At 44.5% G+C, this 27540-nt stretch overlaps 1 protein-coding gene across 2 annotated transcripts in view; it reads left to right on the forward strand.

Moving 5' to 3' along the window:
* Window positions 1-3106: 3106 nt before the first annotated feature.
* snrka (SNF related kinase a) overlaps window positions 3107-27540 on the forward strand; it is a 31829-nt gene continuing 7395 nt past the window's right edge. Inside the window, exons 1-5 of one of the 2 annotated variants that reach the window (XM_064345356.1) lie at window positions 3107-3273; window positions 8514-9241; window positions 19607-19748; window positions 26681-26893; window positions 27267-27401. In XM_064345356.1, the coding sequence (XP_064201426.1) occupies window positions 8653-9241; window positions 19607-19748; window positions 26681-26893; window positions 27267-27401 (1079 nt within the window). In that variant the 5' untranslated portion in view covers window positions 3107-3273; window positions 8514-8652. Of the gene's footprint in view, window positions 3274-3308; window positions 3454-8513; window positions 9242-19606; window positions 19749-26680; window positions 26894-27266; window positions 27402-27540 lie in introns of those variants that run through there. The other variant, XM_064345366.1, reaches the window with a different exon arrangement.

Here is a 27540-nt window from a genome sequence, read left to right on the forward strand (position 1 = left end):
GATTGTACTGACCAGTCGTTTATTGTGACAGCAGTCATTTTAATTACAGTAGAACAAAAATATTATTAATCCACATCCCCATTGTGTTACCGATGGTAGCCACCAGTAGTCGGGCTCGCCTGCATTTTTGGAGAAGATGGAGGAGATTTTCACCACACTAAAATGACCTTGAAAACAAGTACAGATTACTTTCTGAAACAGAACACTTACGGCTGTCTTTGATGACTTGTCTTATGGCAGTTCTCATGGTTGGAAGGATTTCATGTTTGATTAAAATCTCGCAAATCTGTTGGATTTTATTATTATTATTATTATTATTATTATGCCCTAAAAATATCAGGATCACAGAAAGCCTAAAGCACAGAACTACCCAATTTTGTGCAGTAGATAGCTTGGAAGTGGTATTCTCTACTCAGTAACCAAAACCTATCAATTTTGACCACATAGTGCACAACAAGGGGCTTTACATTTTAGCCAGTATCTCACAAACTGTAAGGCCAACAAACATGATATTTTTGGCAGATTCCTTGAGCCATGCAGAATCCAAGGCATGCATTGTTTTTGCAATATTTGAAAAACCTAATTCCTACTCTGTTCAACTGAGAATTGTTCTGCTCCACAGTGTTTTGCCATATTACTATCATGAAGAGTGTGACAAACATACGTAAACAAGAAGTGAATTATAAGTCCTGAAGACTAAATGCACAAATATGGCTTATGGCCATGAGAGATTTTGACCAAAAAAATAGTACCACCTTCAGAAAAGGCACATTTTGTGAATTTTTGTTCATACCTCTGTCATTCTGTGCCCTAGACAATTTACAATGTGATGTTCATACATCCAGTAAAGAAGGGTGAATATGATTTACACAGTTGTTTAATTTCTGCCATTATGCATGCAATTGTACATCATTTTAAATATTTTATTCCATAGCCAAAATGAATTCCTCCAAGACTGGTGGGCCAATATTAATGAAACGCAGGATTCTGACCCTTTGGAGGATGCTAATGAAAGCTTCTCAAAAGCATTTTTGTAATACAAAGCGGTCAGCCACAATGCAGTTTCAAAACTTTGCAGTGAATTTGGGTAAAAAGGCTGTGATGCGTGATCTTTGAACAATGCATGCAACCTGGATGAATCTTACATTCCCACTTTATCTAAAGTCCACAAAGAAAATTGAGTATGAATGGTTGTACTCTATAGTGCCACCATCAGATGAAGCACAAATGTTTCATTTTTTGACTCTAACTCCTCAACTACTTGGCCTACATTCAAAATACTTCCATTCCAAGATTTATCAGTGTCAGGTGTTTTGTGCCATTCATTACATCCTTGACAGATGATACATAAGATTGTGCAATTGTGCACCATTTGCTCATTGCTCCTTAGACCCTGTTAATTGCTGCTTATGGCTATATTTATTTATTATTATTATTATTATTACAGGCTATAATTAGCATAGCAGCATTGAAGGAGACCTGAGTGGAAGTTACCTGCATTTGGATACGTACAGTATGAAAATTAAAGGATCAATTTAAATGGACTTCAGTATAGATACTGTGGTGTGGGGATGGCTGGTTTAAGCAGCCACACCTGTCCTGGGTCAAGCTAATTAGACCTGGCCAATTGATAATTGGTAATAATAGATAAATTGCAGGCTAATTGACCCGGAACAGATGGCTGCACCTGGCTAGTGAGGTAATCATGGGACAGGTTAAATCTGCCTCCCCACCACACCAGGGGCTTCTCTGTCATGACAGTGTTTGAGATCTGCTCACTTGCTGTAACATCTGCCAAACCTCGTGGAATAATGTGACGTTAACATCATCTCCCTGTGTCTCTGTGCTGGAGGGCCCCAAGGAAAGCCACTTCGGTGGCCTGTGGCAGGCGTGTTTGCCACAGATACATTACTCTTAAACATACTAACATTAAATGAATAAAGAAAAGGTTTCCATTCAGCCACATCAGCTGTCTGTATGTGTCCTGTGATAATGTGACCCAGCATGTTCAGTGTCACTAAGGGGTGTCACTGAACACACAGTTGCATTGTGATAGCACAGAGAAGACACAAATCACAAAACAGCCATCTGGGCCAACAGCAGTGGTGCTGACCACAAGACCCCATAACAGAAAATCTTCAGCAAATACTTTAACTTAAGGAAAATAACCTCTCTGAAAAGTCTACATCTAAATGTTTATAAGGAAATGGAACACTGCATTGCACCAAGGATATGAACTCAGCACATTACATTGACGATGTGGTTATGTTGAACTTTCAAGTAATTGTGCAATGTTTCACCAACATTAATGGGAAATTATTGTTTTGTAAAGATACCACCAAGCTCCATGATTCTTTTAGCATACAGGTAAGTAGGCTTATGTTAAATACTGTGATAGACAGCTGAAGACATGTCTATTCATCTTAATGAATCAAAACGATGTTCTTAAGAATCATTGACAATACTCCAATACCACAGCCAGTATTTTTTGCAGCTGATTTTCTTGAAACACACATCCTGGGGCACCTTTCTTAATACAATTTTGGAGAGAAAGTGAGAAATCTTCAATAGACTCAAGAGTGAAAGAAAGTGTAGATATTTATTTTGTTGCATAATAGGTTAAAACCTGGTCCACAGTTTTCGAGAAGTCTACTTGAAGTGTTTCAAAGTAACAGAATGTATTATAAATCTCAGTGTGTTTATTTATCCAGATCATCTTGAACAGGCAACCCCTAAAACTGCTATTTACAGGTATTGTGTCGCACCGCAGTTACATTGTGTGCAGGATCGTTCGTAAAACGTATCCTACAGCATAGCCATTTAGTTATAGCATACAACACGAGCCTTGGTAGAAGTGAACCAACTAACCATGTTAATAAAATTTGATCAACACCATTCACATCGGCCAAATACGATTTTGTACAAGGGTCACGGGTGTTTAACCGTATAGTCGGGCTACGAACACATGCATACCAATTTTACATCCAGTCCTTGGTAATCAGGAGATATGCTTATAAATAGTACGCTTTATTGTGAATAAGCGAGTGACGTATTTCCTGCAGTAGGGGCGAGTACAGTGAGAGCGGCAATTCAAGAGATTCGCCGCTTGGATGCGCTGTGTATGCTGTGGTAGTGACGTCTGCTACATTCACACGGAAGACCGTCCTTTCTACTAATTTAAACGCAATTTGTCCGAGATAGGCAGGACTCTCAACACCAAGGCTCTGATTTCCACATTATAAATACAAAAGTAAATGATTTCTGGACGAAGTGGTAAGTTATCGGAATCGCGGTTTTCTTTTTGACGAGCTAGATAGCACTAAATAGCTGTTTGGAGTCTGCCTTTTGTCACAGCGGGAAGCTCTTTTACGCTGCTGCTCAGCGCGGCGAACAAGAACGTCAAACCGAATAATCGCGTCAGGGCAGCGGACAGGCCTGTGTTCATCATTCCCTGTGCGTGGACCGGGGAGAAACTTCGTATAATAACTAACTGTGCAGCCAAAAGCGTGTTAATTTAATTATCTAGTCAACGATGCATGTTCAATTGATACTCGTATGTGAATGTACAAGCACTATTCCTCCGCCCGGTCAGGGAAACTGATTTGACATTAGCTAGCTAGCTTGTTTTGTTCGCTTCAGGTAAGTGGCTAAGCATGGCTTAGCTTGATAGGAAGCCAACTTCTGCAGCAGTATATCATACTAACTAAGTTAGCTAGTTAGTTAAAATATGAGTGCGGCACGAGTATATATAATAATATACAAGTATACATTATTATATCTTACTTGTATGTTGCTAATTGACGTTAGCTGCTCCTAGTTTGATCCCTGGTCAGCTCTTAGCAGGATGCTGACTTGCGTAGCTAGGTAACGTTGGACTGCAATGTGAAGCTCTTGTCTTAGCTCTGTTAACTAGCTGATGGTAGAACAGTGTCTTGCTGTTCTTTTTTTTTCTTTTGAACTTGGCTGGTAAGCCTCAGTGAGAAAAAGATAAAGCACATATCTGGCCAGCAAGCATAGGGGAGTTAGCTAGCTAGTGAGTGCATATAAATCATCTCCGTTCTTCTTCCAGCTCATTTATCAGCTAACTAGATCTAAGTTAACAAGTAAATGTGGGATGTGTACGTTAACGCTAAATATACTGATTTATTGGCCAACAGGTTGCATATGTATTATTTGGCTAACGTTAGCTAAATATTGCAGATGGGTGATATATTTTATTCCATACATTCGTAAGATGCTATTGCCTTACGAATGTATGTCTTAATTTAGCAAACGGTGTTTAGTATATTTTCCTAACGTTAGCTAAACGACAAGCTAGATTGCTGTTCAGAACATCTGGGTTGCTCGGACACGAGCAAGGGCTGATTTAGTTTGGCTGCAAAGTTTTGTCCAGTTGGATTAGGTGATGCAGTTGGCAAACTGCTTAACTAACACTAGTTGACGAACTAGCTAGGTACACTAGTGTTGATAAATTAGGCTTTACCAACGCATTCCAGAGGCAGGGCACAGTGGGGAGATTCATTGTCGATAAGCAATGTTGAGGAATAATCGTACGGACTTGACACTAAACGCACTATCCTGGCTACATGTTCTTAGCGTTATTTCAAAAAGTGTAGACTACACAGTTGAAGATTGAATGACAACGATTGATTCGTCGAAAGACTGGACACAAGAATAAAGTTAGGCACAACTAACTCGGAAATATAATCACGTTACATGACAGTTTGTGGATTTTTTTTTTTTGCCGTATTAATATAACTTGTAAAATGGTTTGAAATAAGGATTTTGAATCCCCCATACCGATCACATTAACTATGTAATTGAAGAAAGCAGAAATCCTTATTAAAGGGCGTTGCTCTTCTGGACCCATTTCCGTCTCTGTAGTACAGTCAGATGAGACTTCGATTTGAACTGCGATATTCTATTACTACCGGTCCGGTAGCCTAATACATTTTTACGCATATGCGGGAAGAAAACAAGACAAGTTTGTAATGATCGAGTTTCATATCAATGTGAGGCATTAGACTACTTGAAAGTTTTGCACGTCACGGGAGAAACATGTACATATATGAAATAACCTTGTTTTCCCGACCAAATATGATGGTACTAGCGTGTGATGCTTCTCTGCACTGTCCTCTTTGCTTAGAAAAAAGGAAATTAATGTGGATGAGGTAGTTGTAGTGTAGTGCTATTCTGTTTTCCATTTTGGATAGCGCACTGGGGTCATAGAAGGCCATAGATCATTTAGTCACATTCTTATTCCCCAGTCTGCTCTGAACCATTCAATTAAAAATTTCATGTGCTAAAGCTGTTGGTTACTAATATCATGACTGAGTCTATGAATTGCAGTTTCAATTCATAAATTTCATAAATATGCTGCTGGTTTTAAATATTTTGCAATTTGAAGGCATGTGTTCTTGAGCTACTGATGCCAATTAAATAGAAAATAAATTTACTGAAAGGAAAAGGAGCAATTGAACTGAAACTGGTCTTTTTCTTTTCTTTTTTTAGGTCACTTGATAATAATTAGCTTCTGGTGTTCTCAGCTTTGTCATTTTTCATGACAGTATGTACTATTCATCAGTTATTTGTTATGTGTTGTGGAATTGGAACTGTCTTTGTTATATATCATAGCCTTTTCATTCCAAGATAGTCCTTTGTGTTCCATATTTTTTTGTGAGCTAATTATGCAAGCTGATTTCAAACTGGTAGCTCTTAGAGCTGAGCGTTGGTCTTAAGCTACAGGAAATCATTTGAACCACATTCAAAAATGCTTGACAGCTGGGTCCTTCTACATGGTTTATAGCATTACAAGTGGGGGCATTTTGTATTCTGAAAGTAAGTTTAGTATAGCGAAGCTGGGGATCTGTCATGAAGATATTCCAGTTATATCTATACAGATCCAGTTGTGTATGCACTACTGCTGTGTAAGGTATGATAATTTTCTTTGTGGGTGGATGGTCATTTGGTTTTTCTGTGCTGGGTTGGCTTCACAGTCATAATATACAATATATAATATAATCGTTAACATTATATTACATTTATTTGGCAGACAATAAGGGCATTACGAAGGTCATTGGAACAACTACAAAACACAGGTCCAATAAGGTATGATACTCACTATGTAATAGTTATCCATAGCCATGAACACATTAAGGCCAGTCCACACAGTAAGCATAGGCCAGGTCAGAAAGTTACGTTAAATCAAACTAGGAGGCATGACGACAAGCTACAACTTCAAAATAATGATACAAGTGCAATATAAGTGGTGGATAAAGATACAAGTGTCATTTAACCCCTGCATCCAATTTGAGTAAGTCTACAAAAATCAACACATCATTTCCCCTCAGGTTTAGCACGCTTCTTTAAATTTGCCTTATGACAGCAATTCACTTCTCTGGGGTACTTGTCAGATGGAAAAGTACAATAGTGCAACATGTTTTCAAACACCTTGAAAACCTTTGATGTAGGTGGATTCATCCTTTCAGTTGAAATGGTTCAGGTAGGCTGCTTCTTCCATCTCCAGTTTTTGGGTATTGGCATGAATCAAGAGTTTCACCTGGTGAAAAAAAGAAAAACAAATTTAATTACAGTCGCTGTGGTTTTCCACATCTGTGCCGTTCCCATGAGACTTTGTCCCTGCTGCCCAATGTGGACATTTTCTGTCTCATCACTCTGATTCCTATCCTGCTGGGATAGGCATTCATTAGTACTCAGGACCAAACCATCAGGCCCATCCACAGTTGCTAGTTTACATGATTGTGGGAAGGCACCATGAAATTGGCAGCAGTAGTAAACCTGTTGTATCTGATGAGCTTTGGTTTGGGTGCAGAGCCAGACAGACTGGAAGGATGAAGGTCTTTTGCATGTTTGTGGACAGAACCATTTTGTGTCATGCAATCCAATGTGCTAGCTTTCCATTTAGTATGCTTTCGCATATGCACGTAGAATACCAAAAGAACAGTGGTAACCTCTCTTTGTATTTTTGAAGCATGGGCTATACTTCTCACTAGTCTTACCTTTGCAGGTGATGTAATCCATTCATTTGTGTCCATTATTAGCCTAGATAAAGCACGAAATGAGTTTGTGTCAACATAAAAAATGATTTTTGGTATGATTAGTGAACTGCTGCCTTACCCTACTTGACCCTATGCACATTGGACACAATACCAAGACTGTTGATTTGTAAAGAACTGCTTGTGCACAATAGCGGCCTAGCCCACAGCTGCCCTGCCTGTCGATTGCATATGTTGCATAACCTGAGCATGGGCAGATCCATGCAGGTGTGGAAAATGTGCTGATGGATCAGTTGTCAGGCTGAGAGAAAATCCAAGCAGGTTTGGAGATCTCCTCGCAGCAGTCCATTGTGTGCTGTAGGACATACCAGCACTTGTTGATGGGCTGTAGCATGTCGTCTCCACGCTAAAGCATGCACCGCTGTCCTCAGGCGATGACGCACCAAGAAGGAATTCCGAGTGCTTGTTTCGGTTGGAAGACTGAGATATGAAGTATTTCCACGGATCTTTCACCTTAGTGCACTCTGAAACGAAAGCTTTGCTTTCATTTCTGCTTAAAGAAGAGCACAGCAGCATTTCACTATCGTAGTAGTTGAGGTTGCTGATCTTCAAATGTCATGAGACCATGTAAAATGGGTCTGAAAATGTAGGTTTCACCTAAATCGTGAGGCGTTCTTTATTTATTGTCCCCTCCCCCAGCATGTTTACTTATTTACGGATATGTATGCAATGCTTTATCTGGAGGTCTATGTTTTAAATTCACCAATATTATCATCTCGTGGCTTTGATGTGAATGGGTCAGTTTTAGAATGTTGCAAACCCTGAATTCTGCGTAGAATTGCTAGTTTCAGCTCATCCCATCGTGAATCTTTGGTCTGAAATAGCCTTTAAATTGTGTGGAAGGTAAAGCTGTCTTCAGGGAAAAGAATAGCCTACTGAATTTAAAGCATTTTGTGTTCAGCTGTCCACCACGGTCCGATGAACACTATAACCAGATGTGACTTCCAAGCTACACAGCAGCATCAATCTCCCGGGTGAATTATTATGATATAGACTCGCATTTCATGGACAAAATAACAGTCCGAGAGCTACAGATTATTCTATTGAAAACCTATAATTGTGTGTGTTACAGTAAAGTGCACTTTTTTCAAGCGTGTGCGTTTTCATTTTGAGCTGCATTTGCATTCTGGTAAAACTAGAAACTGTTGAAGGGGGGGCTCGGCGTCTAGTAGCAGGCTGCTCATGATACAGGAACATCTTTATGGGTGGGGGCTAATCTGTTTGTGTGGGCCTCCTGAATAAAGTCAAAGTATGGGAAACACTGGTAGCAGTTGAGACTTTTTATGGTCTAAATAATACAATATGTTAGTGCTCTTTTCAGAAGTAGGCCTAGTGCTTTTTAGACTTGTGTTGACAGGAAGGGCTTGCTTTGTAACTTGTCCATAATTCCATACATGCCTATCAGTAGTTTTTTCAATTTTATTTCTGTATTGTCAGCCTCCCCCTGCAGGGTTGTTTGAGAGCTGGCACCATGGGCACCGGGCTGGCAGCAGATGTGCTGAAATAAGCCAGGCCCTTCTTACCCTGTGAACTCCCCCTCGGCACCCGGGACCCCACCCACCAGGGAACGCCAGGCATGGCAGGCTTCAAGCGCGGGTACGATGGGAAGATCGCCGGCCTCTATGACCTGGACAAGACACTGGGGCGCGGCCACTTCGCCGTGGTGAAGCTGGCCCGTCACGTCTTCACGGGGGAGAAGGTGGCGGTGAAGGTCATCGATAAAACCAAGCTGGACACGACGGCCACGGGCCACCTCTTCCAGGAGGTGCGATGCATGAAGCTGGTGCAGCACCCCAACATCGTGCGACTGTACGAGGTCATCGACACGCAGACCAAGCTCTACCTCATCCTGGAGCTGGCGGACGGCGGCGACTTGTTCGACTACATCATGAAGCACGAGGAGGGCCTGAGCGAAGAGATGGCCAAGAAGTACTTCGCCCAGATCGTCCACGCCATCTCCTACTGCCACCGGCTCCACGTGGTCCACCGCGACCTCAAGCCCGAGAACGTGGTCTTCTTCGAGAAGCAGGGCCTGGTCAAGCTCACCGACTTCGGCTTCAGCAACAAGTTCCAGCCGGGCAAGAAGCTGACCACCAGCTGTGGCTCCCTGGCCTATTCCGCCCCAGAGATCCTGCTAGGGGACGAGTATGATGCGCCAGCCGTGGGTAAGAACTAAGTGTATATATTTATTCCCCTTTAAATAATATGAACTTTAATTCTGCTATTAATACCATATTAAAAAAATGCTTTAAGAATGCTTTAAGCTAGAGTTTAAATATGTTTTTCAATCTGCTTTTGCCAAATTTAACTTCATGAATGGTACATTCTTCCTAAGCATTTCTCTTTGCACCATGACCAAGCGTAGCATAGACATATTTCTGCTGAACAGATTCCACTCCACGTTGTGTACACATTTGCACATAGGGGGAGTGTGATCTGTGAAGGATGTGTAAATAACAGTGTTTATTTGGCTTGAGTGTAGCAATCATGTCAATTATGGCCACCAAAGTGTTTTCTTACTTGTCTTATGCCGTAGGCCCGATTGACCTCTCTTTTCAGGTCAGAGAATGTAGCTGAAAGACATTATTTTTTCTATTTTGTTTTTTCATAAGACACCCCATAATAATTGCTCTCTCTTCTGTAGCTACCAACTGCTGGAACAAATTTGCAAAATTGAACGTGGCAAGCTGTAGGCAAAGTTAATGTTGTAAAGAATGTGGCGTATGTGTGTCTGTTATAGAGGAACAAAGCCGACTAATCATGAAAAGTGCTAGAAGGATGCTCAGGGTGCTAGAAGGTTGCACAGGGTGAACAGAGTTCAGCTCAGGCTTGGGAAGGTTCTTTTCCATGCCATGACTGACATGGCGCAGTGAGGGGGACGGCGATCTGCGGACATACTAGAGGCTTCTGAGGTCCCTGTGCACATTTAACTGTTTCTAGCTCTGTTATCTGTCAATGTGTGGAGAAACGCAATAATCTTGTGTTTTATTTTTTATTTTGCTCAAGATTTTGTTTTGTTAATGCTGCTCATTCGAACTAGCTCATAGAGCAGGGATCATCAACTCTGGCCCTCGAATCCAAATCCAGCCCTGGTTTTCTTTTCTTCCGGGTAATTAGTGCTACTGATTGGCCAGACTGTCTTCACACCTGACTCTCAGGCGAAGGGAGGGTGGAAAACCAGCAGTTCTCGGCTCTCGAGGACCGTGAGTCGCTGATCCCTGTCATAGATGGACCAGCATGCAGTTAGTGAGATGTGTATTTCCAGTTTTATTTCATTAGATAACGTGACTCCATTTTTTGTGCAACTTGCTAACAAATTTAAAAAAGAGCACATTTCCTGAATGTCATTGGTGAATGGAAGAAATATCTGTACATGGATACACCCCGATAACCAACATTAGCTGCGTTTACATGCATAATATTGTTTAATTCCAAATTTAATTGGACTATGTATATAAATGCTGAATGAAGTGATCACATTGAGCGTGTGTTTACATACCTTAGGTGTAATCGGAATAGATTTAAAATTCCACTTCCTGCATTCTGCCCCATCTTCTTTCAAAGATGGACCTGTGTCAGGTGCTTTGAACAACCCTTGTATTTCTCCTGTTCCTTCAAATGAAGCAGGAGTTTCAGCTTCACATCATCCTCTTAAAAACATTGTACGAGCTTCTTTCAGTCATTCAAGTACTTGTTTGAACAATTAATTGTCTAGCATTCTAGGCATTCAGCAATCCTTAAATTGCTTAAAGTTCTCAACAGCAAAGTTGTGTTGGCAGGAGGCCAGTTCTGCTTGGCACCCGCCATGTTTCTGAATCTCCTGGAAGCTCAAACACAGCACTTACCCCAAAGGGAGGAACATGCACAGAACAGAAAATCACAGAAAATCATTTGAACGAGTGTTTGAATGGCCATTATTTGCTAATATTCTTTTTATAAATCGGATTGTCGAAGGTTTATACCACCTCTCTCAAACCAAATGAAATTTCAGTTGGCAATCGACCCGTTTATTCTTAATGCGGTGCTTACGTGAGACCTTTGCATTCCAAGTTCAAATAAGTCCGTGGATATAAGAAAACACTGCGCAAGTTTGTGGTGTACACAGTGTATCACTGTTGAAAAAACACCAGAAACGTGCTATTCCAGTAAATAAATATTGGCAGGTCAGACTGCTGTAGAAACAAGGGTAAGATTGGCCGGGATGAGTCCTCTCCACCTTTGGGTGTTTGCGGTAGACTAATGTTTTGTGTAAGATTTGCTTCCCCAGTCATTATAGTGAGTGTACTATGGGTGAAGCATGTAACCAGGGGCAACTGCAGTTTGTGTGTCGAAAGTGATCACAGTGACATAAGCATTCATGCCGTCTTGGCGTCTTCTACAATTTTGAACTGAGGTATTTTTCCCCCATTTTAGGCCTACTAAAATTACACTTTTGTCACCCCAGTATGTTAATAGGATTTTGAGTGCATTAATCGGAGCAATTACCGACACCCTGTGGTGTAAAAGCAAGAGGAGAGAAGCTGCAAAATAAAACCAGAATTCACACAGTTGGCATTTTAATTATTCATTTACGGTACGTTTATAGCATCAACATTAAAAGGAATAGTTTTGTAGCTACACATCCTGTGTTTTTCCATACAAGTCTGTTCATGAATTTTTCATTAGTTAGCAAGGAGGTACACCTTTTTTTTCACGTCTTGGACCCCAGCACTTATGAGCACATTTCAGCATTGCTGCTGAGAATATAGGATGGAAATCTGGAGGCAAATGTGCAGGAAAAGACCTCCTCCTTTAAAATATAAAACAATTTTTTTTTGCCCAAGAACACAGCCCAGAGTTAGGGGCGGGGCTAGATCGTGGCAGGGGGCGGCGCTACGACCAGTGTAATTGGTCCTGGGTCCCACCATTGAGCGGATCATTTCCTGCTTTCCATGTTGATCAGGGAAAGGAGTGACAGAAGGGTCACATTCAGGGAATGCAGACCCCCTGTCTGAGCTGGCTCTTTTACACAAAGCCTTTAAACTGCACTCACCAGCATGCCGCGGGGCATCTTTTCCTTGCCATTCCCCAGAGTAGAAATCAACGCTCATCCCTGCACACATTGACTGGTGCAAATTTAAGCCATTAGGATTTAATTGAACCATTTATGAAGGTGGAACATGCACTTTATGCTCAGCAGAATCTTACTTTGCCCCGATCAAAGCTGGCCACATCTAGGGCTTAGTGTCGAAAGGTTCTTCATTGATTTTATAAGACTACAATATAGATTGTGTGGACTGTAATAGACTCAGAGCAACACTGCATTGTGACTTCACTAAACCTGCTGGTCTCTAACATTTGCTACAGTTAAGAGTAAGAATTTTTCTTGTCTATCGTAGCATGGTTGTTCAGGGGCCCAATCAGCTTTGGCCTGTGCATGGCTATCGGCTGGAGGCAAGAGACCATATTAGGAGATGACTGTCATTTACTGCTTCCCTCCTTAATGTAATAAAACTGCTTGTGATCTCATATGGTTGGTGTAACATCTCTGTGAGGAAAGACCATGAGCTCAGGATCTTTGAAGTGTGTGTCTGTGCGCTTGTCTGAATGTCTCTCTATTTCTGTCTGTCTGTCTTTCTGCCTGTGTGTGTGTGTGTGTGTGTGTGTGTGTGTGTGTGTGTGTGTGTGTGCTCGTGCGCGTGCATGTGCGTGTGCATGTGCACGTGCATGTGAGGCATAAAGGCTTAAAACAGGTCTATGTTCCCATTGTTGTTGCAGAGGGAGAAGCTGCAGGCTATCTCCAGTACAGTCGCTGTTATGCTGAATGGGAACAGTTAATCCTCGCTGATCTGTTTGCACTTGAGCTCTGATTACACATTTCCGTATTGACATTGTCATTGTGATCAAACGCACCAGTGCAGTGTCCTCGCGTTTCAAAGGATTTGCGGCTGTAAACACAGGGGCTTAGCGCTCTCGCTATGTTCTGGACCTCGCACTGGCGCCTCTGGATCTGATTGATGCTCGCTCTCTCTCTCCCTCTCTCCCCCTCGCACTCTATCACAGAACAAACAAACGCTCCAGCGCAGCCACGGCATCGTGAGGAGCACTCCTGCCCTGCAGCAGGAGGGCGTGAGCCCTTGGCGAGGGGAGAACAATGCCCAGAACAGCGTTCGGTTCTCAGCCCTGCTGATTTATTCCGCCCCTCTGTCTCCTCGCCCGGCTGTCTGATCGCGCGCAGGCCGCTCGGCTGGTTGCCGTGGCGCCGCGGCTCTGTGACGGCTCTCCGTAGCGCGCTCACTGGGCTCAGCGACTGCAGCGCAGGCGAGGGGCTGCAGAGTGGCTGCAATCAGCGGCTAGCAGAACAGATGGGAGAGGAGAGGTAGCACATGCTTACCTGCAGTCCGCTCAGCAGTCACAGCCTGAATCTATAGTATAGCGGTTAGTGGGGATTGCAGTGTAGTACTACAGCTGTGATTGTGAACTAGACTTTAAACCCAGAGATTGTAGGTTTGATTCCCATGGGGGGCACTGTTAGCTCTACCTTCTGTATTCAGGGCTCCGCTATAAGGAGTGCCCCCTGTGCCACTGTGAGATTGGGTCGAGCCAGTTGCTTGATCCATCACTTGCCCAATCAGGACAGTGCCCGAAAATAAATCTTATACGGGTCAGAGAGGAAGAGATGTTTTACCGTCCTAGAAACCTCGCTGCAACTTGATCATTTCTGTGCCTATGCTTGCTTATCAATAACTAATGTTACGGCTTGGTCATTCATTAATATTTGTACCAATGCCTCCTTATAAATAACTAAAGTTACAGCTGACCTTTCACTTTCACAGCTGGAAAGGTTAGAATTAGGCTGTAGGTATGAGTTGGAGTTTGTGCACCTCACACTTGTGTGACACATTCAAGTCTGAATCATCCAGCCCAGAAAGTGGTGAGACAGAGGAGTGAGGACATCAACATGCGTGTTGTGTGACTGTGTACACAGGGAGAGCAAATGCTTCTTTTCTCATCAGTCATTTCCATATCAGATATTTGCTATTATTATTTTTTTAACAAAATGGCTTTGTATAATTTCATCTTTGAGAGCAGGACTGAACTTTATTTGCCCAATAAAGCAAATGGATGTTTTGCAGTCAGCTCTATAAATAATCTGAATTTCATTACTGGTGAGCTTCTGTGTTTGGGCCATTGTCTAGAGCAGACACTGTGACGCAGTAGGGTTTCCATGGTGATGACTTGGTTACATAAGGATTTATATGCCGTTTTACCATAGCAGAGTTCTTGGGAGGACAGGGAAAACTGATTTCCTGTGTTTGCACAAAGCTGAGGTCCTGCACTGTGTGCATCTCTATCAGACACCAACCTCAGTTGAACATGTTTCAAGCAGAAGACATCCGCTTTGGCACAAATCTCACACACACTCCGTCTCCGCTGCCTTGCTGTACAGGGGGGTTTTTGTGCAGCGCGCAGAGCTGTTTTGGAGGTAGTCAGTGATCCTGGATGCACCGCTGCAGAGAAGTTGCCAAGTGACAAATCCTCAAATGGCTAATTAATTCACAGCTCTGGCACATGTGCTGTGTGCACGTTTGAGTGAGCACTGGCACTGATGCTGGCGCCCCCTGGCATCGTGGGGTTTGGGGGGGGGGACTTTCAAAGAGAGAGGGAGAGTTGGGGGGGGGGGGGGGTACTTCGTCCCTAACTCCATCCTGTAGACATTCAGCAGGTTGTAAGCAGTCCCACTGAGGGGAGGAGGAATGTGGGGTTGGCATGGCTGTGGTTTTATACGCACCAGCTGCTCGGCTGTCCTCAGTGTGCTGATGGACATATGGCCAGGCTCCGCCCTCATCACCCGCACACCCCTGTGTTTGCTGGCTTGTTGTACCTGTGCGGAGGGAGAGGGTGTGACAGGATGTGAGAGTTGATGTGCATTGTGGGAAGAAGCCGCTTTGTTTTCCTTCAGTGAGGAACATGCGTGGGTGTGCGACCTCCACTGATCCCAGACTCTGAGTCAGGAGCAGCCAGGGATCAGTGTGAGAAAAGGTCCCTTCATATAGAACTTCATTGCTTTCAGTTACCGATAGTGATTGTTAAACTCGGATCAAACTGTCAAACTAGTCTTTGCAGATCAGATACACGAATCAGGGTTCTGCAGCTGGATGGCCTATTTCTCACCTCAAATGTTTTCAGAAACGCATTTTAGTGGAGTGTTTAGGTGGACTATTTAAGTTTATGAACAAGCCACCTTGTTTCTCCGGTTTGAAAATATTGGCCCAAAGCCAGTCTGGCCGGTTAGGTGCTGCAGTGTTCCGTCGTATTTAAACAGACACATTTGTTGGCCTCAACAATCTTCCGGGCTGCATATCTTGATTGACAGTACCTCCAGAGAGGTAATCTGATATCATAATTTGGGGCGGGGCCGGAGAGGAATGCAGAGCGCATTTTTCAAACATTAGAGGGCGGCACCAAGACGTTTTTTTACCTGTTTTTTTCTGCCAAATGATATTATTTCAGAAACGTTGTTGATGCTCATTAAAGCTCAATGTGATTGATATACGAAACAGTAATCACGGTGAAATGGGTGTTTAATGCAGTAAAACGCAGTGCTGCATGGTTATCAGAAATGAGGAATTTATAGGAACTGTATTGAATCACTAAATCTTACTTGATGGCAATCCTTAATTTGTGTCTACAATCTCAGTCATCTTTCTCCAAAGAATGCTACTGCTGGATTATCTTATTGTAGTATTTGGAGTGTGAAAACAAACTGTTGTGGCCACGAGTCACCACAGATGTTGCCAAATCCACCAATACTGCTAAATTAATGATAGCCACTTTTACATGACATGTGACTTTGATTTCCAGTTTATGAGTTGAGAGGGTAGGTTTCAGCAGATTGTGGAGCTAAGGTTCAGGCCAGGAAGTTCAGTGCTTGATTGGCAAGAAGTAGGTAGGCGTTGTCATAGTTTGTCAGTTGCGAGCAAACTGAGAATTAGTTAGAGTTTTTTTTATAATGGTGGTCCTAGAGTCTTCCTCAAGATGAAGAGGTGATTGTTTCTAGAGAGCTCAGCTGTACCTTTTGGTGCATTTCCTCCTGAAGGTTGCAAGTTCAGTGGATATTTTTGGTAATATTCTTAACAGAACCATGAAGGCTTCCTATAAGAACAACATAATTCTCCCTGTCATCCACTACAGATGGACTGCACTCCTGGAAGCCCCGCCCTCTTATCTATTGAATATATGACTAGACACTTAACTGGCATCAGGAAGAGGCTCATGGAATATAAGGGTGCTCTCTGCAGAGAAACTCCACTGTGGATGCATGCATGGGCAGACGTACACTTGCACAGTGCATACATTACACGCACTCAGTCTGTGCCAAAGCTGTGCTTACTAGTTCACGCCAGTGCTTTTCCAGATCACCACTTTCCCCTGCAATCTCCACTCATTACAGTAAAGAGCACAGGGGAGCAGGGTGAAACAGATTCTGTGTCGACCCGGAGAGACAGGAGAGGCTGCATTTCATTAAGCGTCTCTGAGCACATTGTCTGGCCGCTCAGAGCAGCTGGCCACTGAGTTCAGTGACACTGATGAATTGGCCTCGTAATTAAAAAGGTTTGAAGGCTTTTCAGGGGTAAACAGGTTTTGGACGCTTGTCCAGAAGCACTTTTGTTCTCCATATGAGAATGGGCCTCATATTTTATGTCCAGTATCTGCTTTATCTGAAAGCACCCAGATTTATGGTTCAATAATAATAATAATAACAATAATAATAATGATATACAAGTGCAAATGTACTCTGTGAGGCCTTTTCTTTTTCTGTTCATGGTGGTGTATGTTGTTGGGGGCTTGTATCGGTGGGGATACAGTTGAAGATGAGTGAACTAATGGGGTGTTTGCTACACGCTTACCTGGAGCTATGGCTATGAGAGGTGGCCCTTTGAGCTTAAGTCTTGACACCTTTACCCTTTGGAATGTTGGGTTATACGTTTAAACGTTTTTAATGTAATGAAGTCATGTAATGATTACTGTGTAATGCCATGTTTGTGCATGTAATAACTCAGTGGTCTAAAGTATAAAGGTAGCAGGTAATACTCAAAGGTACTTCTGTTGTTTTGAGCTATAATTTCCATCTGGCTTTATAGAAGCATGTTTTCACTTTGTGTTGCATTGGTGTTTTCACCTTTTCACTGAGAAGGGCTGCTTCCTGTGAACCTCTGAGCAGAGTCTGACTGATGAAAGCCTTGGTCTCACGGTGTGAAACTGGGCTGGCGTTCTCTGTCTCAGATGCTGTGATGAAAGGGGAGATCACAGGTCTGTGAAGGGCTTAAAACTTCTTCATCAGGGAGTCTCTGTCTGTCTTTCTCCGTTTCTCTCGGTCTCTCTCTCGCTCTTGGCGTTTGCCTGCCCCCCACAGACCCCATGCAAAACTTCTCCCTCTTCTCCGTGACTCCCTGCAGGGAATGAAGATGCCTACTCCTTCATAAGAGCTGCGCTGCTTTTGTTCTCACACCCGTACAGAAATAATTTTCTTTTTTTAATTCAGAACGGTGCAGTTCTTGGGGCAGTTTCCGAGCGAGTGGGCTGCCCACTTCCTGTCACTTTTGAAGGATTTTCCCTTAAAGCCAGAAAGGCATATGTCACCTGACACACATTCTCGCAATGCTGGAGAGAGGCAGAGATGTGGAAATAAGACAAAGTCTTTTTCTCTTTCTCATTTGCAGAAATATTTTGTAAAAACTGGTTATTTGGTCTCTTTTGTAACCTGCAGTATTCGAGTTCCTAAATCTGTTACCATCTATCCAGATTGGAAAGTTTTATGAAAATGATTCTGGGTGTATATTTATGATGTCATTTTTGTCAGTATAAATGACAGTCAGTCATTTATAGAGTAAAATGCAGCTCTATTTTTTTTTTAAAATGCTATTAGTTTTTAGCACATTAATGCAAAGCTAAACTACATTAGTAGCAAATAACACAAAGGATGCAAAATGTGTTGAAAGTATGATTCATCACTGGCTTTTAAACAGTCTCGTAGTCATAGGAAATAATTCCTTTCCTTCGTTAAATAGCTAAATGGTCAAAATTAATCAGTGGGCAAAGCCTGCAAGGTGTTTGCTGGGCTGGAGACATTAAACACAGGCCTTTATAGCAATAAATCACTTTCTGGGGTTTTTCCTGTTGTTTCAGTTTGTAGGCTATAGGCTTTAGCCCAGACAGGTTTTGTGTGCACTGTAGAATACTGTCTGGGCCAATCTAAAAGTGTAATAATATAAAAATAACCCTGAGTGAACCATAACGAGCTGCAGACACTGGCGGTTGGGTGTAGTTATGGTTGGAGGGTTATGGTTAGAGTGGAAAGCTTGGATGGGGTGGGAACTTGGGGCTGGGTGTATGAATTTTATCATTTTTCTTTAATATTTTTTTTTAGACTGACTGTTATTGAGAATTGTGTCGGTAGCTGTGCTATAACATGGCAGTGTGGTTGCTTTGTATTGGACGGTCCCCACCAGTAGGTAGACACCGGTTCACTGCCTGCACTGTCTCAGAGGTGCGTGTGATTTCTGCCATTTTACAGCCTAACTGAGGAAAGACAGTAAGATACAGATGGGGAGACACACCCCTGAGAACCGGAGTCCCTGGTTGGGGTGGGTCAGGAGATGCCAGGCTGCTCTGAAAGGTCTTTCAGAATGAAGCGGGACGGAAAGTCACACTAAATATTGCCTCTATACATATTCAGCATTCGTGACTGCTGGAAAGGTCAGGGACTTTGGGTGGGGATTTGTATTTCTCTCCCAGTTAGTTTTGATGTCATAACAAATGAAGTCCTTAATGGAAAGCAACAATGCGTGCGCATGTGGGTGTGTGTGTGAATATGTGTGAATGAATGACTGTGTGTGTTTTTTTGTGTGCTTGTGTTTTCATGATATACCATATCCAGCTCTGCATTAAGCACGCCTTCGTACCTGACATTTTACTGGAATAAAATAGGCTATATATTAGTAATTATTCTCAGAACAAAATGTCATCTTTAAAACTATTTTACTTCACTGTCATGCAAAGCCCTGTGAATACTGTAGTACAGTTTCGCTCCAGTACCTTTGTCTCACTTCATAAATAATAAAGACTTCAGGCTTTTTCAAGCATCAGAGACTGTTTTCTGAAAGAAATCTTTCACTGCCTCAGGATGAAAGTTTGAAGTTTTTTTATAAAACATTGTCAGCTCAGCTTGAGGCACATTTTAGACAGCACAGGAAATGCAGGACTGATCTTGGATCAGTGGCAGCCGCTGCATGAAAGACCTATCATTTTCTGCCTTAATTAGGTTTAGATTTGTAGGGAAGTGCTGTGGGCATTACTTGCGCCAGTGATTAATTACAGCCCAGAATAGGTGATCTCTAAAGCCTTCCGGCGATGGCGGCTTCGTCAAACTGTCGGCTTCGTCCTCCCGACGCGCGGCGTTTTGAAGGTGGCGAACGGGACCGTTTGCCTTGCGGTGCCTGGACCCTATGGCCCCGCCCTGAAAGCGTCTGCTCTGTGTCTCCCTGCAGATATCTGGAGCCTGGGTGTGATCCTCTTCATGCTGGTGTGTGGACAGCCGCCCTTTCAGGAGGCCAACGACAGCGAGACCCTGACCATGATCATGGACTGCAAGTACACCGCGCCCCCCCACGTCTCCGGCGCCTGCAGAGAGTGAGAGCCGCCCCCGCCCCGCCGACGCAAACACAGCGCTGACACGCGCGCGGCGCAAAGTGCCGAGCACACACACTGTACAGGAGGTGTAAAGAGCTGAACACACACACACACACACACACACACTGTACAGGAGGTGTAAAGAGCTGAACACACACACACACACACACACACACTGTACAGGAGGTGTAAAGAAAACACACACACACACACACTCTGTACAGGAGGTGTAAAGAGCTGAGCACACACACTGTACAGGAGGTGTAAGAGATGAACACACACACACACACACACACACACACACACTGTACAGGAGGTGTAAAGAGCCAAGCACACACACTGTACAGGAGGTGTAAAGAAATCACACACACACACACACACACACACGCTGTACCGGAGGTGTAAAGAAATCACACACACACACACACTCTGTACAGGAGGTGTAAAGAGCTGAACACACACACACACACACACACACACACTCTGTACAGGAGGTGTAAAGATGTCACACACTCTGTAAATGAAAGAGGAGGAGGCCTCTCTGGGGTAGATGGATGTCACACTGTTGGGGGATATAGAGAGCTGAGGCTGGTTAGAGTGAGTATTGGGGGATATACAGAGCTGAGGCTGGTTAGAGTGAGTATTGGGGGATATACAGAGCTGAGTCTGGTTAGAGTGAGTATTGGGGGATATACAGAGCTGAGGCTGGTTGGAGTGAGTATTGGGGGATATACAGAGCTGAGGCTGGTTGGAGTGAGTATTGGGGGATATACAGAGCTGAGGCTGGTTAGAGTGAGTATTGGGGGATATACAGAGCTGAGGCTGGTTAGAGTGAGTATTGGGGGATATACAGAGCTGAGGCTGGTTAGAGTGAGTGTTGGGGGATATAGAGAGCTGAGGCTGGTTAGAGTGAGTATTGGGGGATATAGAGAGCTGAGGCTGGTTAGAGTGAGTGTTGGGGGATATACAGAGCTGAGGCTGGTTAGAGTGAGTGTTGGGGGATATAGAGAGCTGAGGCTGGTTAGAGTGAGTGTTGGGGGATATAGAGAGCTGAGGCTGGTTAGAGTGAGTATTGGGGGATATAGAGAGCTGAGGCTGGTTAGAGTGAGTGTTGGGGGATATAGAGAGCTGAGGCTGGTTAGAGTGAGTATTGGGGGATATACAGAGCTGAGGCTGGTTAGAGTGAGTGTTGGGGGATATAGAGAGCTGAGGCTGGTTAGAGTGAGTATTGGGGGATATAGAGAGCTGAGGCTGGTCAGAGTGAGTATTGGGGGATATACAGAGCTGAGGCTGGTTAGAGTGAGTATTGGGGGATATAGAGAGCTGAGGCTGGTTAGAGTGAGTATTGGGGGATATACAGAGCTGAGGCTGGTTAGAGTGAGTGTTGGGGGATATAGAGAGCTGAGGCTGGTTAGAGTGAGTGTTGGGGGATATAGAGAGCTGAGGCTGGTTAGAGTGAGTGTTGGGGGATATAGAGAGCTGAGGCTGGTTAGAGTGAGTATTGGGGGATATACAGAGCTGAGGCTGGTTAGAGTGAGTATTGGGGGATATACAGAGCTGAGGCTGGTTAGAGTGAGTATTGGGGGATATACAGAGCTGAGGCTGGTTAGAGTGAGTATTTGGGGGATATACAGAGCTGAGGCTGGTTAGAGTGAGTATTGGGGGATATACAGAGCTGAGGCTGGTTAGAGTGAGTATTGGGGGATATACAGAGCTGAGGCTGGTTAGAGTGAGTATTGGGGATATACAGAGCTGAGGCTGGTTAGAGTGAGTATTGGGGATAAGAGAGCTGAGGCTGGTTAGAGTGAGTGTTGGGGATATAGAGAGCTGAGCTGGTTAGAGTGAGTATTGGGGGATATACAGAGCTGAGGCTGGTTGGAGTGAGTATTGGGGGATATACAGAGCTGAGGCTGGTTAGAGTGAGTGTTGGGGATATACAGAGCTGAGGCTGGTTAGAGTGAGTGTTGGGGATATACAGAGCTGAGGCTGGTAAGAGTGAGTATTGGGGGATATAGAGAGCTGAGGCTGGTTAGAGTGAGTGTTGGGGATATACAGAGCTGAGTGGTTAGAGTGAGTGTTGGGGGATATACAGAGCTGAGGCTGGTAAGAGTGAGTATTGGGGATATAGAGAGCTGAGGCTGGTTAGAGTGAGTGTTGGGGGATATACAGAGCTGAGGCTGGTTAGAGTGAGTATTGGGGGATATAGAGAGCTGAGGCTGGTCAGAGTGAGTATTGGGGGATATAGAGAGCTGAGGCTGGTTAGAGTGAGTGTTGGGGGATATAGAGAGCTGAGGCTGGTTAGAGTGAGTATTGGGGGATATAGAGAGCTGAGGCTGGTTAGAGCGAGTGTTGGGGGATATACAGAGCTGAGTCTGGTTAGAGTGAGTGTTGGGGGATATACAGAGCTGAGGCTGGTAAGAGTGAGTATTGGGGGATATAGAGAGCTGAGGCTGGTAAGAGTGAGTATTGGGGGATATAGAGAGCTGAGGCTGGTTAGAGTGAGTGTTGGGGGATATACAGAGCTGAGGCTGGTTAGAGTGAGTATTGGGGGATATACAGAGCTGAGGCTGGTTAGAGTGAGTATTGGGGGATATAGAGAGCTGAGGCTGGTTAGAGTGAGTATTGGGGGATATACAGAGCTGAGGCTGGTTAGAGTGAGTATTGGGGGATATACAGAGCTGAGGCTGGTTAGAGTGAGTATTGGGGGATATACAGAGCTGAGGCTGGTTAGAGTGAGTATTGGGGGATATAGAGAGCTGAGGCTGGTTAGAGTGAGTATTGGGGAATATAGAGAGCTGAGGCTGGTTAGAGTGAGTATTGGGGGATATAGAGAGCTGAGGCTGGTTAGAGTGAGTATTGGGGGATATAGAGAGCTGAGGCTGGTCAGAGTGAGTATTTGGCCCTGGAGTGTCGCTGGCTCCTGGATAAGTGCTGTAGTGGTTCGCTGTAGAGACAGCCAGCTAAAGGTACACGCTCGGGCGGCATGAAATGGGTTGAGATGGGTTTAGAGTCAAAGAAGCAGTCAGGAGATTAAATTTGGGCTTAGACAATGTCATATTTCCTGATCTGATTAAACATAGTGAGACTGACTGGCAGCTGAGCGTGATATGGTAGTATTCACATTGTGCTATGAAAAGCGTTTCTCCATCTCATGCATGATGCTCACATTTTAATATTGAATATTTTTATAATATTGAAACTTTGTATACTGTGTTGTGAAATCCAGAGTTCTCCTGACCAATATTATCTTGCTAAGTAACGCAGTTTTGACTTATGACTTATGTAGTTGACTTATTAGCTTCATTAACTTCACCATGCAGGGAAAATTTAATTCTAAGGCAGCTGCATCGGTTTGATTAGGAAGAGAATTTAGATTTATCACTGGTAAGTTAGTCAACCATGTTCTTATACTAGATAATATGTGTATGCGGGGTAGAGTTTTTGTGTGGTATTTTTACTGTTTAGCTTGCTATAACGGCAACAAAATGAGAAAATCCTGAGATCGCTTGGATTTGTGCGGTAGCACCAGGTTTCGTTAGCCTACAGAAACCTGCATTTTAAAAATGCAGAACACGCATGCTGTAGTTACATGAGCAAAGGAGAAAACGTTCCCCCATCACAGCTATAAGTGCTGTTTTATCCTGCTGTCAGAAAGATGACGTCTCTTCCTGAGAGGTCTTTGTCGATCAGAGCGAAGGTCGGCGATGCTCGCGGATCCTCCGTCCTTCCCGACGAAGGCGCGCGGGGCGGAAACCTTGCCCTCGTGACTCAGCCTCGATTGCGCGTCGGCTGCGAAAAGGCTGCGGTCTGCCTGCTGAGCAAACGCCACATGGCGCTCGCCATTGCAGCCGGGTGATTATTATCCCAGGGTCATATTTAGATGGTTTTACAAGCTGACGAGACAAGTTTGCAAATACTAACAGGCAGTTGGAGAACGCAACGCAAGTGTTGCTCCGGGCCGGCGCCCGACCTTTTGTTGTGATGGCGCCCAGCGGAGACTGGGAACAGACTGCTCCGCAGAAACACGCTGGGAGAAACCTCCATGGAGCCGTTCTTCATTTGGACAGAAATAAGTCTTCACAGTGAAGTTACTGGGGCAGTTTAAACTTTCAGTACCATGTGCAAAACCCCCTCCATCATCAACAGTTTCAGCAGTATTGGTTCTTTATTTAGTCGTAATAATTCAGGAGGAAATTGATTACATTCACCCCTGAACTCCCTCTGAGACGTCTGTGGGCCTGGTAGTGTAGGCCTGGTAGTGTTCCTGCTGCTCATGTTATTGGTGAAACGGGGCCCCCCTCAGGTTGTTTTTGTAGTGTGATTTTGAAGGTTTGTTTTTTCCCTCCGAGGACCGCTGTGTGGAGGGAATTTATTTTGCATGCATAATATTTTCTAAGAAGTGTTATGCATTAAAGGCACACTATGCTGGATGTTTTACAGTCCTGTGTTTACAGTCAAAGAAGTGTCCTTCTCCATCTTCAGCCCTGTCCACTCACCCCAATTTCCCAACTTCTGCCTAAAGTAGATAGCTGGGTTGGGTGGCAACGTTACAACAGGTCCCACTGAAAATACGCCAGCTCTGCGTCACTTTTCATGAACTTCAGGCTATGTAGCCACACCCTCCACTCCCCACAGAAAAGAGCATCATGCCCTGAAACGTCACAAACACATTTTAGAAGACGAAATGCAGGCAGAGGAGCACAGATTTGCCAATGTCCGCAAAGTGTGTCATAGATATGAATAAACGTAGTTATTTTATGATATTTTCATGGTGAAATTTCTGCGAAGTATGCCTTTAAAATACATGCTGTTCAGGCGCTTTTGCCCAGGACACTGAAGTGAAGTAGCCTGCTTTGTTTGGCCTGGGCCATTCCTGTGATGAAGAGCCCATTACTGGTGCAAACCTCATACAGCACCAGCCTGCTGTTATACCTCAGCTCTCAGTACTTAACACGCTGTCAGGAAAGGTGACAGCGCTGTCCTATCTTCGCACATAAATGACAGGAGTGCTTGAACTAATAAGACACTCGGGGAGAGAGAAAATAAAGATATTATTCCTGCCGCCAGTCCGCGGTCCCCCATGAGGCGAGAGATGCCGAAACAAGTCATTTCCTGTCACCACGCCGTGCATCAGAGCTACACGAACAGTGGGCAATGCTGGTCTTTAAGTGACTTCTGCTCCTCACAATAAAGCCCAGGCCTGTGTGTAAACATACTCCCTGAGATGGACTGTTTAGGATGGTGTATCGGCTTAACCCAGCAGCTTGTGGAATATCTGGTGTGTCCACTATTCCCTCTCTGCTTTAGAGACCTGTGTTTATTTCTGGCTCCATCTGTCCTCAACGCCAGCCGTTATTCCTCTGTAATCAGATGCAGATTAGGGTGTGATGGAGGTGGATTGCGGTTTGCACTCCTCTGGTTTGCTTGCATGTCGGTGAAAGTTTGTGTGTGCAGAACTCTCTCTGGGACAGGATGATAGATAGAGGGATAATTGACGCAAGTTCTCTTTTAAAATGTCACTGTCTGATTTTTATCTGATTTCAATGTTACTTTTTGTCAAAATGAAACCGTATCACCAGCTGGCCCGTAATGTTCTCATTGCATCACAAGATGAAGTTATATTGTGATTCTGTAGCAGTTTTGACTGCGTAGGCTTGTGTTTTTTTTAACCTGTACACAGGTCTCTCAGGATCTTGGTTGCATTGCTGTGATGTTACTTTATTTGCTTACAGTCCCAAAATTAGCCTGCAACCGCAGTATCACAAGCCCAGTTCCTTAACAACTGCTCATTATCGGTTGATTGTAAGTGCCTTGCCAGTTTACTACCTGCTCATTAGCACTTTGAGAAGTGAGTATCAGTTTGAGACTGTTGCTGGGCAGGTAGGACTCATTCCTTCGGGGAGACTCCTGTGTTAGTAAGCACATCCTTTGTCTCCATTTGGGGCGTTTTGTTGGGTAGTCCCTGTGTGGAGGCTCCCAGCTCTCTCCGGCATCAGGAAGGACCGCTCTGCTTTGACTGCCCTCTGAAGCAGCTGAGCCTGAGCTCACTGTGAATGGACAGCACTTTGCTTGCTTGTGTGGAAACCTGTAAACTCCATCATTAAGCAGGTGAGCAGGATGGAGAATAGAGGTGACCGAGGTCTATGGCCCAGATGTCTGCTCTAAATCCAGTGGTTACCTCGGGCAAGGGCTCAGGCTGATCGGACTGGGAAAGGAGGAGATATCTCTGTCTCCTCCGTGTATGTGGATGTGTGTTTAATTATACACACACCTACCTCATCCAAGAATAGCTCCAACATTGCGAGATCGGCACTATAAATATCAGCAGTTCCTCGTTGCCACAAGACCAGAACTGGACCGGAATGGACACATGCTCTCAAACACAAAGATGCATTTCATCCCTCAGAAGAATTTATCCTGCCTGTCGGTGACTGTTGGAAAACTCTCTTCCTTCCTGCTACATTGTTGGGTGACACCCTCTCTGAAAGGGCTTGTAGAGGCCATGAATATTTTATGGATGAATGTGTTATTATGGATGTGAGTTCAGGGTAGAGTGTTGGTTGTGATTTAACAGAGACCTGGTTCCCTGTGTCAGTTGCAGAAGCCATGGCAGTGTGTGTCTCTTTGGGCCTGCCCTGCTACTTGGGTGCTTGTGATGGCTGGGTGCAGTGAAGGTCACTGTGGGTTGGCAGTGATGAGTGGAAATGAAAACCTGGAGCCCACAGCGTAGTGGCATTGTCAGAAATGACTGTAGACTGTCGCAATAAGACTCCCAACTATCCAGCTGTAGGTGTGCGCATTTTCAGCTGCGCAGTGTAGTCCTTTTTCGACGTAAACAGGAAATTCCACGTTGCTCTGCGTTTGAGGGGTAAACACATTGTCCAGATGGCTGGTGATAATGCACTGAGAGCCCTGCTCCCGTCCCCCTCCAGCCTGATCGACCGCATGCTGCAGCGGGACCCCAAGCGCCGGGCCTCGCTGGAGGAGATCGAGACCCACGCCTGGCTGCGGGGCGTCGACCCCTCCCCCGCCACCAAGTACAGCACCCCGCTGGTTTCCCACAGGAACCTGTCAGAGGAGGAGCACAACAGCATCATCCAGCGCATGGTCCTGGGAGACATTGCCGACCGTGAGACCATCATCGAGTAAGAGACTCCCTGTGTCCTTTTTCTGACTCCTCCTCTCTCACTGCACTGGTCTGACTCCTCCTCTCTTACTTCACTGATCTGACTCTTCCTCTCTCACTGCACTGGTCTGACTCCTCTCTCACTGCACTGGTCTGACTCCTCCTCTCTCACTGCACTGGTCTGACTCTTCCTCTCTCACTGCACTGGTCTGACTCTTCCTCTCTCACTGCACTGGTCTGACTCCTCCTCTCTCACTGCACTGGTCTGACTCTTCCTCTCTCACTGCACTGGTCTGACTCTTCCTCTCTCACTGCACTGGTCTGACTCCTCCTCTCTCACTGCACTGGTCTGACTCCTCTCACTTTTACCTTATCACACGTGTACTCATCAGGGCTCTGGAGACGAACAAGTACAACCACATCACTGCCACGTACTTCCTGCTGGCTGAGAGAATCCTGAGAGACAAGCAGGAGAAGGAGATCCAGACCCGGTCCTCCAGCCCAAGCAACATCAAAGCCCAGTTCAGGTACCCACCCCGATATGACATCCCATTGTAAATGCACATTGTGTTGTCTTGCACTGTAGGGTCCTTGTGGAATTATCCAGAAAGGGGCAACTCTTGGCCTACATTGCCATGCTGTTTACTCTAACGTATAAATAGTTGG

Source organism: Anguilla rostrata, chromosome 1, assembly GCF_018555375.3.
Source record: "Anguilla rostrata isolate EN2019 chromosome 1, ASM1855537v3, whole genome shotgun sequence".
Classification (NCBI taxonomy): domain Eukaryota; kingdom Metazoa; phylum Chordata; class Actinopteri; order Anguilliformes; family Anguillidae; genus Anguilla; species Anguilla rostrata.